Source organism: Suillus paluster (genome assembly GCF_016628075.1).
Source record: "Suillus paluster strain FC165 chromosome Unknown EDB91scaffold_16, whole genome shotgun sequence".
NCBI lineage: Eukaryota > Fungi > Basidiomycota > Agaricomycetes > Boletales > Suillaceae > Suillus > Suillus paluster.
In genome coordinates this window covers 110,391-123,043 of record NW_024537576.1, presented here as the reverse complement: position 1 = coordinate 123,043, position 12,653 = coordinate 110,391, and the positions used below count along the sequence as shown (strand labels likewise).

General features: G+C 48.1%; 4 protein-coding genes across 4 annotated transcripts; 3 read left to right on the top strand and 1 right to left on the bottom strand.

The window, feature by feature from the left end:
- Positions 1 to 1,907: 1,907 nt before the first annotated feature.
- On the top strand, positions 1,908 to 3,088 carry EDB91DRAFT_1080660 (uncharacterized protein; the record flags this gene model as incomplete). Its single annotated transcript, XM_041315265.1, has 6 exons — positions 1,908 to 1,994; positions 2,110 to 2,183; positions 2,296 to 2,316; positions 2,368 to 2,493; positions 2,557 to 2,675; positions 2,961 to 3,088. 6 exons carry the CDS (start codon positions 1,908 to 1,910, stop codon positions 3,086 to 3,088), a joined length of 555 nt encoding a protein of 184 aa, XP_041178895.1.
- A 733-nt stretch (positions 3,089 to 3,821) lies between these two features.
- EDB91DRAFT_1028668 (putative zinc-finger of transcription factor IIIC complex-domain-containing protein) lies at positions 3,822 to 4,576 on the top strand (the record flags this gene model as incomplete). The annotated part of the gene is made up of 4 exons (XM_041312683.1): positions 3,822 to 3,871; positions 3,930 to 4,053; positions 4,122 to 4,314; positions 4,380 to 4,576. Coding segments are annotated over 4 exons (564 nt in total), but the record flags the coding sequence as incomplete, so codon positions are not given.
- A 3,404-nt stretch (positions 4,577 to 7,980) lies between these two features.
- Positions 7,981 to 8,980, top strand: EDB91DRAFT_1246671 (uncharacterized protein; the record flags this gene model as incomplete). The annotated part of the gene is made up of 4 exons (XM_041322692.1): positions 7,981 to 8,122; positions 8,179 to 8,320; positions 8,372 to 8,618; positions 8,675 to 8,980. 4 exons carry the CDS (start codon positions 7,981 to 7,983, stop codon positions 8,978 to 8,980), a joined length of 837 nt encoding a protein of 278 aa, XP_041178893.1.
- A 1,122-nt stretch (positions 8,981 to 10,102) lies between these two features.
- EDB91DRAFT_189270 (uncharacterized protein) lies at positions 10,103 to 12,223 on the bottom strand. Its single transcript, XM_041326371.1, has 3 exons — positions 11,818 to 12,223; positions 11,576 to 11,762; positions 10,103 to 11,487 (listed from the first exon to the last, which is right to left on the bottom strand). The coding sequence occupies exons 1-3, from the start codon at positions 11,907 to 11,909 to the stop codon at positions 10,246 to 10,248; spliced, it is 1,521 nt and encodes a 506-aa protein (XP_041178892.1). The 5' UTR covers positions 11,910 to 12,223; the 3' UTR covers positions 10,103 to 10,245.
- Between the last annotated feature and the right edge of the window lie 430 nt (positions 12,224 to 12,653).

Sequence of the window (12,653 nt, the reverse complement as noted above, 5' to 3'; positions counted from 1 at the left end):
CCCGGGTATACTTGACAAGCATGAGAGCACGTGTTTGATAAGAGACCCGCCCAAATCATCCGACAGTTCCAGGCCCAAGGGTATGTTCTTGATTCAAGTTCTGAAGCCGCCCGAGTGCAGGGAGACAGTGAATTTCGAATTTAGCATTGGATCAGGATCGACCAACTTACCTGCCACTAACCGATCTGTCAGCTGAACCGTGGGCTTGATACAAATAAAGCCAGACAGAACCGAATGGAACGTTGCGGTGATAGCGTACCATCCCTGACAGGAGTCCTTGATCCATGTGGCAAGTTCAATGAGTACATTTTGCCGGGGATTGATAAGTATGGAACGTGGAGCATATGCCGCACGTTGAACGTTGACTGCCACGGCTAGTGCTAGGTGGGCTGCTTCAGTGTGTCACCCGTTCAGGGATTCCAGGGTCCTGACGTGTTCTGACTACTCTTGTTCAAAGTGGGCGGCCGTGCATACAGTAGAGAAGAGAAAGGACACCAACCATAGGTAATGTTTCAGGAACTTCGAAGACAATTAATCGCCACCGTCAGCGCGACATCTATTGGGTTCGGGACTCGGAAACTAGTGACTATCCGACGGGCCGAACCAGTGATTTCTGTGATAACCAACAAGTACTAGACTCGTGTGCCATTCCTATTATCTGGCCACCAAGAACTGCGAAAGATCTGTAGGATCTGAGATTCGTAGGCACGGGGAAGAATGGAGAAAATGACACGAGCATCCACGACATCCGTTACCAAACGCAGGGTATGCAAGTGGGGGCATAAATGAGGTGCTGTAGATAATCTTCGGAATGTAACGGTAGGTGCATGAAGATGCGGGTCTACTAATTCCGGCGAGCAGATGTCATGCGAGGCCAATTTGACATGGCTTGCATAAGGTCGTTGTCAAGGTAATGGGGCAATGAATATGGAGTCGCAGGAGTCGCAGCTGCGTGAAACAAAAAAATTGCTGACAAAGAGCCACCTGAGTGTTCCTGACCTTCTGACGCCATCCCAGGGAGAATTATAATGTGTAACAGTGTGAATGCTTGACACTATGTCAGTGGACCAAGGAGTCGCTTAGCCTCTGCCCGAGGCGAGATGCGGACAGGCGTTATGAACTTTCCTAGTGAGGGGAATTCTGAGCGTCGTATCACTGTGGTAATGTCTGTGGCCCTTTCTACATTGAAAAAGATTTAGGAAGGGCGCGAAATTGATATCATGCCAGTCCAACAGGTAGAAAATTCGCCCCAAAATTGGTACTGTGCGAAGAGTGGGAAGGTTGGACCGTTGGACCGTTGGAGAGGTGCTTCCGTGCCGCCGAGTTGAGCGGCGGACATCGCAAAATTCGAGTTGTGTCCATGAACGGACAGTTTCAGGGACTAGGGACAGCTTGCGTGTTAGCTTAGTGGTCGGGACGCGTAAGTTCTCCAAAGTAGCACAGCGGGTGTCCCAATAAATTTCAAATATGAATGAATGGCCGAAGGGAATATTAATGGGACAGGAGGGGCATAGAAAACATGTGCATAAATGGAACCATCCAAGTTCAGGACAGCAACCTCGGGAACAGGCATAAGTTCTCGAGCCGATAGGATGAGGTCTTGAAAATGGCCGTTGGTCCGAAAACATTAAATATCATTTGAGCAAGGTGTTAGCTTGGGGAGTGTGAGGTCGTGCACTTGGTGGGCAGTTGGGGGCTGTGCATTGACAAAACAAACACAAACAAACTTGAGATTACACTCGTCACTGGAAGGTCATGATGCATCATCACGGTCCTGAGAGCAAGAGTTCCGAATGTCACTTTATTCAATTACTTTTGACAGGTCGTGATAAGCTCGCGAGTTCTGACCACGTCCTTGACGAGTCTGACGACTGTCCAGCATATCGCTGCCTTGTCCTGTGTTGACGATGGCGATATACACGTCTCGGCAGTGCCCAGTGACTGTCATTTTACACCCCTCGGAGACATGTTTGCAGTGGTCAAACGACGGGCAGGTATGCATTACCACCAAGGCAGCTGTGCATATCATGGCAAGAATCTTTGACACACTTTGTCCAACGACGTACGTTATCTTTTCATTCAGACTCCAGACACAGGAATTAACTTCAGTACACCACAGGATGGTTCAGGGCGATGGTCGTGCCGGCGCGTGGACAGACACATGTTGCCGAGTATATGTCAAGGTGGGCATAAAGTTGTCGTTCCTCGGCATTTGTATTAAAGCCCAGGATGATGGTACGATTGGACTGTCGGATCCCTCGATGTTTCTGTTCGGTATTTTGCATGCTCCCCTAGTAATCTCACGCCGAGGGGAAAGTATGCATCCCTCACTGTTCGTCTGACATGCAGCTGAGATGCATATTCAAGATGCGACATAGCCGTGCTTAACTCAAATGCAGAGATATCGCTTTGGGCGGCTGCTAAAAGCCACTTGAATGGAGAATGGACCAATGTGAGAGCTGTGATACATGTTTTCCCTGGGAAACAGGGCAGGTTCTGCTGTATTTTTCAGGTATATATACGCGCGTCATTTTTTAATGATTGATTTGGGTGCAGGTTCAACAGAAACAGCGAATTAGGAGGCTCCGTCTCGTGCATCCATACAGAATCGTTGAGTGACCACTGGATCACGCATCTGAGCTGGTCACCTTGGGTTACTCACGGGGCTGGACAAGGTAAGCGTTCTCGTGCCCATCGTATGAACAGGCTCAAAGTCCATTATGGCGCAGGTTAATCTCTACTACTGACCAAGGCAACATAGGGCTGGTCAAAGTCAAAGGCACTCGTCTAGTTCGAACGTCGGTTTCCTGCCCGAGTATACGACCAGTGTTGTATTTAACGCTCAGGGTCCAATATGCGAGGCTGATAAAGGAGGCGTGACCGCATTGATGTGGGTTGAAGAAATTTACTCTTTCTCCCTCTTTCTCCGGTCTTATCTGACTTCCGGTCGTTTTTCCCAGCCCATCATCATGTATACAAAACCCGGCCTTGTGCACCTGTGGTCCGGCCCAGTTCCGAAGCCACCTGGTACTGCACCCGCGTACTCCTCCTCGAAACCCAAAAACTCTCCGTCGACCCTCCGCCATAAGCCCTGTCTCTGGAGAGTCTTACATTCTTCACCGCGACGCACTTGTTCTCTCGCTTTTCGACGGTTCCTTCCACGCCATCTAAATATATCCGCGGAACCTACCTGGAGTCCTCTGCTCGCAGGCGACGCTTTCACCTATCACGACCGTCACGACTGTTGTTCGCCAAGGTTACTCCTGCGGGCATTTCATACATGGATGTCAACAAAATTAGTTGCATGGTGTCGTATGACTCGTAGTTGATACTCACGTGAATATACGAGTGAGTGCCATCAATGATATCGTTTACAATCACTCACCGATGTGTTTGCTTTTCTAGTGCCCTTCGACCTGCTGATTTCATATAAGCATGAGCCTCAGCATGAACGTATACTGCTCACTGCACCATCTTGGCACCTCGGCGATGAGACTGTCTTGCATACCGTTTTAGAGGCGTTTACTAATATCTCTTCTGGTGAGTCACCCATTCGGCAGCTTTCATGACCTGGTCATTTGACGTCTAGATGGTTAAGCTTCAGGAAGTGCCCCAATTCACCATTTGCGCGCTTTGATGCTTCATCTGCGCAGCAATACGCGCTTCCCGGCGCTGTGCCCTCGGGGCTGGAGATTTTATTTCAAGTTCCACCAGACCAAACAACGATAATTGTCTTCTCATCCTGGACGCAATTACCCCTTGCGATTCCAGCTCTGAAAAAGTCTGACCACTGACTTGTTTGGCTGGCCCACCTTCTACCGCTGCGAATGAGGCTCTTCATAGCCGACCTCTGTTGGATGCGTTCAAGATCGTTCACCTCGGTATACTTACCAAGTCCTGTTCACCACAGAAACTCTGCAAGGACCCAGAGATGCAAGCACAGTGTGGTCTAGAATCGCACAGGGCCTCCTAGCCTCCATCTCACACTGCCTGCTGCGGATCTTGGTCCGCCACTCAAGAGTCATAATTCCCGTCGTCACTGGCGCACCGATAGTCCACTCTCTTTTCTTATCTGCTGAGGACTCATCATAGCGCCTGCTATCCCAGTCACCCTCCGCAAGGTAGTACAGTCATTACTGCCCAGCTCGCTACAAGATCTAGTTGATGAAGCTAAAGCGTTAAAAGACGCACACACCACATCATTCCATATCGATCCCGCAATCGCTGCGCCACACAAACACTGTCCCGCCCGCCACATCAAAGTCCCACTCCACGACATTACCCGTGCAACTTGTCCTAACGGCCATGACTGCGGTACGGCTCCCCTCTTTCGCAAAGCTAACAATACGCATCTTATGCTTTAACTTATCTTATATTAGCTCGTTGTACGATCACCTCATTCATACTCTCGACCTCAAAGGTGCGCACGTGCATCACATGCGGTTGGAAGGCCTTGCTGCCGTTTGCAGCGTCGGATGAGGGCCAGTTGCCTGTCGCTGCACAGAGTTGGATCGTCAGGGATTTGCTGGAGGCTGTACAGCGGTGTTTGTTTTGCGGAAATGGCTTTGTGGAAATCTACAAAAGGTGATTTTTTTCGACCACCTCGTTCATACTCTCGACGTCAAAGGTACGCACGTGCAATAGATGCAAGGCCTCGCTTCAGCGTCGAATGAGAGCCAGCTGCCTGCCGCTGCAGAGTTGGATTGTGAGGCATTTACTGGAGGCCGTACAGCGGTGCTTGATTTGCGGGAATAGCTTTTTGGACATCATAGGACACGCGGTACAGGAAGCGACTGTGAGTTGCGTGTGCTGAATCTGCTGATGTAAAAATGTATCAAACAACTCGACTTTCAAGTGGGCGGAGATAGAAACTTGATGAGAACGCTTCGTTTTTCGAAGAAACTCGTATTATATTATAGCAATTCGATGATCCGAGGGGAGAAAACAATTACAACCATTGTGAACAATAACAGCCGCGATCACAGCAGGGCACATGCGTGACAGAAACTCATAAGATGTAGCAATTCGACGGTCAAAGGGAAGAAAATAATTGCAACTATAGTTAACTACCAGACGACTCGGACGACGACGGAAGAGCACGAAGGTATGGTTGCAGGACAATTGAGTACATCTCGAACTCAGGTCTTGGAGGTTGCGCCTGTGATAGGGCTGCTAAGAACTGCAGACACTCTAGAAGATTCAAGACGCCTGTTGGCCTCGTGCCAGATTTGAGGGAAGTTCGAAACGTATAGCGGTCCAACTCGGTCGACGAAAGGGAGCATGGAGGAAATGATATGAGCAACAGCTTCAGCATCAACTGCGCCAGAGGATGTCAAGTACAATGCTTTTAGGGATGTGTGTTGAAATGACTCGGCTGTAGGATCAATATTGACGTTTGCAGTATCCATTAATAAGCGCAGTGTATGTAAGTGGGCATAGACGGAGCGCTGTGAACAAACCGCGGAATGTCACGGTAGGTAGATCGAGACGTCGGTTACCCCTCAAATCCAGACAGTGGATGTGCGGCCAACTTGACATGGCTTCCAAGAGAATGTCGTTATCAAGATAGATGATACAATTACTAAAAACGAGCCGCAGAATTTGCAGCTGCGCAAAACACAGGAATCGTCTGACCGCCGTCAAAGAGGGCTCCTGAACTTATCGATCAATAGAGGAGATGATGACGATATGTTCAAGGGTCTGGTATGCTTTGCACTATAACAGTGCACAGAAGGGCTGCTCGGCCTCTGCCCACGGTAAAACACGAACATGCATCTCGAACTCTTTGAGCGAGGGGAATTCTGAGTATTCTATAACTGCGATAATGTTTGCAGCAGTTTCAATATTGAAAGAAAGAATCGTGACATCGAGGAAACGCACGAAATCGAGATTTTTCAGGACCAACGGGTTATGTCCAAACCCATTGATCCGCATTGTGAGAAGAGTGGGGAAGTAAGAAAGGTGGCTCCATGCTAGTAAGGAGGGACGGTTCTGTGTTCTGATCAGAGTGCATAATGGTTAAAACCTCCAAAGCTAGGCAACAGGTCCCGATGAATTTAGAATCCGAATGAGCGCTCAATAGGACACAATGACGCAGCGCAGTTTCGGGAACAAGCATGTCTTGCTGGGGAGGACTGAGAGAAGGTAAAAATGGTCGTCGAATATTATACCCATTGAGCGCACATGGCGTGACGCAAGAATTGGCAGGCCTCATGCTCAGACAATGGTTTGACGCCTTTAAACCGGAAGTGCTGCATTTAGATGATCGGTAAGCTAATGAACGAACAGAGAGTAACTGGTCTGCACTGACGGTTCGGTCGTGATCATTGACATATTTCATTGGGTGTATCCTCGTTACGCAGCCCAGCAGTGGATGTATACCATGATCATCCATGTCAACCCAAAGTACATCCATCACAGGTTCGTGGAAGGCATTGCATGTCCTTGCAAGAACTGCATGGGACTTCCGAAACAATATTTTCCCGCCCTGTGATCATGGGTCCAGGATCAATTAAAATGCTCGAATATCTCCCGGAGGATTTCAGAGACAAGTAGAGCACGTTGCATTATATGTCGATGGAGTATTCAAGTCGAAGTTATTATAAACAGACACAAACAACATTGCAATTGGACGGCCCGTTTCGAACCCGGCGAGCGTGTGGCGAAGGCTAAGGCCTTCCAGCTACCTTCAGATCGATAGACCAGAATCCATTTTTGTTCATTCACCGCTTTCGTTTACTTGTGGAGCTGGACAAACAAAAGGGTCCCGCCTGTTACGATACTTCGTCGGGTGAGATACTGGACTGCGCAACTTCTATGATACGGTATGCTGCTCGTTTGATGCTGCATCTGACACCCCTCTGAGCTCACTGCTGGTATGACTACTTATCACCGACTCATTATGGTATGTTTAACATCGTCTCTGTTACTGATCATTCCAGCATGAGCTCAGCATTAGTACTCGCAGGTTTCAACATCATCCGCTCAGGGCTAGCAACCTGGTCATTAGCGCGACGGCTTTCTCGTCTTCTCGAGTCTTTGACTTTGATGATCTCAGGATGATCCGACCGATACTGTTCCCCAATCCCCAATGGCCAACCTATATATAAGTGTTAGTGACTTGTGCTATGGCCTTGGATGACATTTGGGCAGACATAGTGACCCATTATTGCTTTATGGCTGCTGGAATGTGACGGCGGTTTCCAACTATGGTGAGAATGGTGTCCGAAGACAGTACCGAATGAGAAATTTGCGCAGTCCAGTCACCAGTGCCATTCTGGGGTATCTCGCTCGACGAAGTATCGTAACAGGCGGGACCCTTTTATTTGTCCAGTTCCACAAGTAAACAAAAGCGGTGAGTGAACAAAAATGGATTCTGGTCTATCGATCTGAAGGTAGCTGTCAAGTTCGTGCATTCATGGTCACTGACACCCTCTCGGGCCAATTATTCAGCAGCTACATACAAGAACTCCGATAAGTGCTCAGCCTAATGATTTAGGGACTTCGGCCCGGGGAAACACGCCTGGCACAGGTTGTTGATAGCCTCGTGATCAAATTTCCTAAAGGAGCATGACATGCACCAGACCTTGTACCTTATAACGTGTGTACCCGCAGTTCGCACATGATATCCTCCGATGCTAAGTACTGCCACAATTGCAATGGCATAACGGTCGGTGGTAGTTGAGATCTGAGAACCGGCGCGTATCAGTTACTACACCGGCTGCGCTAACGAATGTCGCCTGCAGTCCTACTAATCCGCTTTTGCTCCTCCGAGGTAGTCACAGCATCTCGTGCGCAGCTATCAACCACTTCTGTCGAAGTGAGGAGTGTCACTTTGAAATATGTAAACGCGACTCCATCGGCGACGAGGCCCTTCGAGCACTGCCCTTTGTTCACCACGACTTTATACAAAAGGCAAGCAGTCAACGCATCCTTTCCCTCATTTTTATACTTCTTCCTTCTTCGAATTCTTAAGGAAACATGGCTCTCGACACTCGGGGCATCCTTGCAGCGGTGACAATCGCAATGTATATCCCCTTCCTATTTCTTTCTGTCATGGTGGTGTACAGGTACGGCATATCGCGAGGTGATGGGTGGGTCCTGTTGCTGGTATTCTGCATCAGTAGGTTGTTTGATATTCTAGTCATCTATTAGTTTTGACCCAAATTATATCTACAGTCCGAGTATTGGGTGGTTCTTTGCTTGTTGCAGCTGAGGACATTACACCTGTGAACACTGGACTATACATCGGTGGTTATGCCCTTGAAGCATCTGGCTTATCCCCGCTGTTGGTTTGCACGCTGGGTCTGTTGCATTCAATGTGCGTTCAGAATGTTGTTGTTTACGGATGGGATACTAAATATTATCATAGATTCCAGACGCCCGATGGCGAATCAAGACATAAAAGGCTATTCCGTCTTCTTCAACTTCTTGGCTTGGTCGCTCTCATCCTTACCATCATTGGTATCTCCGATGCGTCAAGTTCCAGCTCAAGCTCGAGTGGGAACACCATGCGCCGGGCAGGTGTCATCCTCTTTGTCGTCCTATACATTATTCTTGTCGGCATTTGCCTCTTTCTATGGAGCCAAGTCCGCTTTGTCCTGAAATACCGCAAGCAGGTGAGCTTTCGGGAGCACACTCATCTCCGACTAAAGTTCTTACGCCTTGTCTTCAGCTCCTGAAGGCCATCTCTATCGCACTTCCATTCTTGGCGATTCGGACGCTGTACAGCGTCCTGTCCACGTTCTCTTCGAGCACGTTTGATATTTCGTCAACATCCTCCCAACCCAACACCAGCGACCTAGCGAAGTTCAACATTCTCACAGGCGAATGGCAAATTTACCTCGTGATGGACATGCTCATGGAGTATGCGGTTGTGATCATCTACACTGTTGCAGCCCTCGTGCTGCCCCTCAATCAAGATTACAATTCCCCAGACTTGAATCAAGACAACTACCCCTTGAATAGGCCTCAATGGTGAGCCTCGAAGCGCCGGTGGACTAGAGTCGTGACACGTCCAGTTGTGAAGTCGGTTCCATAGATTTGACGATATTATGCTTACGACACATCTACTCATAAAGTAGTGTACCCACCTTACAACTGCAGGTCCGTTCTGATATGTTTTCTTTCATTATAATAGTTTCATCAAGGTGTGATGATAATTTATTTATGTCATGTGTAGAGACCTGGAAAACAATAATTGATGGTTGAATGCAGCGGACAGTCGAGCGTGATATGAGGATAGTACTTAGGAAGGCTCCAACTCGTTATGCACTATCGGGTGAAGATTGAGAGGGCTGATGACCATCTAACTCTTTGTTTAGTGTGCGATACCGGTTTTCGAGGGGCTACTTCCGTCACCATGGAACGAAATGCTGCTTGGACTTGCTAAGCTTCGCATGCATACGGATAAAACTCTTGGATTTTATTACTACAGGAATTCGCAAACCGAGGTTAGTCAATATAGTTATCTCCAATCGCCCACTGCAAGCGTGGATGTCTCACGAAGCTGTGCGATGATTTAGGGGTGATGATCCGCAACCACCATTCCCCAGACAACCGCAGATCATATTGAATTTGTGCGACTGGTGATCCATCAAAAATACGACTCGCCTACGTAGAGGTCAAGGAATGGGTCTAGAGATGTCACTTGTTCGCAAAGATTCCTGTGCTCGAACTCCACAAACTTATAAATAATCACTGATCAGATGAGACTCCAGCATATCAAATGCAGCCAAACTCCAGCACCTCGGGCGAGTAAGGAGTCACAAATAAATAAAAATCAAGACGGCACAACGCTAGTGAGATTCATTGCGATCTGGTAATCAAACATGACAGTTATTTGATATAATATGGAGCGTGGTTGAAACACCACCTCAAGAATCCTGGTGGTATGATGCAGAGGCGTGTTGTCTAGTGTTGTCAAAATTGCCTGCGAGATACGGAGATTCGGTCACTACGATGTATCAGGTAGAGTTCGATGGTAAATGACGTTGGTACATGGCGATTCCCTGCACAGCTAGTAGCCCGCTTCGTTAACTCTAACGTGGTGGGTGCCGACGCGTGACCCGGCACAGCAAAACGACGATGGAACGGAGGGATTTAGCAACGACAATTACAGCAATGATATGACAATTCCAACCTCCTCCAAGTCTACAAAAACTATATTGCAGGAAGACAATTATTCCTTCTTCGTTGGATAATTCCAAAACCTGACTACATCCCAAACTCAGCTATCGGGGCTGTTTATATGATACGCTGTCCATGGGCCGCAGAAGATTTTAAACATTCAAGGTGCCTATTGACCTCGTGCCACCCATCCTCCCAGTCAGCACCTAGACCAACTTGCTCGATGCCAGGAAGCATGAAGAAAATAATACGTGCGACAGCTTCGGCGTCCGCGTCCTCGTGGTGAGATAGGCACAAATTCAAACTTGTCAAGGAGGTATGTTGGTATGACTCGGCTTCAGGATCGATATCGATATCATCAACGTCGATCAATATTCGCAGGGTCTCCAACTGGGGGCATAAACGGAGCGCTGCGAATAATCCGCGGAATGTCACCACAGGTGGAGGATAAAGATCTGGGTTACTCCCTAATTGCAGCTGACGAATGTGCGGCCAACTTGATATGGCTTCCAAAAGAAGGTCGTTGTCGAGGTAGATGGGGCAGTTATCACAAGAGAGCCACAGCGTTTGCAGCTGCGGGAAACAGAGGAATTGTCTAATCGCCGTCAAAGAGTTGCATGAGGGCTCCTGGGCTGCGTCATCAGATGAGAATATAGCGATGTCTTTGAGAGTCTGGCGGAATGATTTGCACTGCGACAGTGTCCGAAAGAGCTCCTCAGCATCTGCCCAAGGTAGAATGTTGACATGCATCTCGAACTCTATTAGAGAGGGGAATTCTAAGTGTCGGATGACTGCGATAGGGTATGCAGCCGTTTCTACATATAACTGGAGGGTCACGATGTTGAGGAAAGGTGCGAATTTGAGATCACTCCGATCCAGTGGGAGACATCCGTTGTCACGAATGCGCACTGAGAGAAGAGGGTGGACATTGGAGAGGTGGTTCCATGTCGCCCAATCGAGCGGTGCACAATCCAGATATTGGAGCTGCTTGCACGAACGAACGGTTCTAGCCAGGAGTGACCGTTCATCTGCTGTGCTCCGATGGGAGGCCTTGATAGCTAAGTGCTCCAAAGCAGCACAACGGGTTCCGATAGATTGCATACTTGGATGAAGAGCCGATATTGAACAATGGCGTAGCGTAGGGGACAGGAAGAGATGAAAGTTAATGGTATCTGAACGCGGAACCTCCCAGGTTAACGACGTCAATCTCGGGAACAAGCACGTCTCGGTGGGAAGGATATTGAGAAGGTGAAGATGTTCGTAAAATGGTATACACATCGAGCGCACACGGGCAGCATGACGCATGAATTGACGGGCCTCGTCCCCCGATAATGGTTCGATGCCTTCACAATCGAAGTACTGTGTTTGAATGCTTGTTGAGCCAATGAACGACAAGAAATGAAGAGCGTGACTAGTCCGTACTCACCCGTTGACCATCACGATATACCATTGGATGTAGCCTCGCTACACAGCCTAGGAATGGTTCTATCCCAACCATATTAGCCCATATCAAGTCCATTGCGGGCTCATAGAAGGTTTTGCATGTCCTTGCAAGCGCTACAAGGGATGCCCACCCAACCCACTGGTCTATGTCGGCAAACACGCCGCCCCCAGGCCATGACGGCACACTAGTGCTAATTAGTATGGCAATTAGCACCTGTAAATTAGCATGCACCAAATTTATCATACGATATTTGACAGGCCGGTCGCCCGCGGGACGATGGGTGCAGGTATCTGAATATCTCCAAGAGTATTTCAGAGATGAATAGAGCTCGATGCATCGGTTTGATTGGTTTGATACCGAGTACGCAGCGAAACCTATGCGAGTTGAAAGGGAAAAGATGAATCAAGCAGGATCAGAATAGTAGAGTCGTAGAAATACGAGAAGTAATGCGGAAACTGTCGAGCTTCGGACGGATAACGTTGGTGCAGGAGTACGAGGATACATCCTGTCTAAGTGCAAGTCTAAGTGGCTCAAATACCATGGTAATTGTATGCGAGAGGCTGAAAGGAAACTAGGGAGTCAAAGGGAAAGACGTCAAACATGCAAAAATCGGAGGCATGCCTTTGTTATATATAGCTAGGCGTGTTGTGATAGTAAAAACGTGAAGTGTGAAAATGTGAACAGGTGAAATGTTGCTCACGAATATAGTAAAAGAAATTCAATGCATCCGCGTACCTGAGAATCAGATGCGAAGAGTGAAGCTTCTTGACCGACGAGGTAAACGGATGCGGCCTCTCAGGCTGAAGCGTTGGTCGGGCGTAAACTTGGAGTAGGACTCCTTACAGTTGCGATGTACGTGACAATGATATGTAGTGGAGTATGATATATTAAGATGCATCATTAAGCACGTTCTCAGCGACAATTTGAATCAGATTACTGGAGGAACGAGGCCTCTAGGGGGGAGACATGGTAGGTGTAGAGTCCAGACTTGGTCCAGACAGTTATTTTTCTATACATAGAATAGATATTAGATTAGATATCCATACAGATAGACAAGTATATACTTCATCTTGAACAAAAC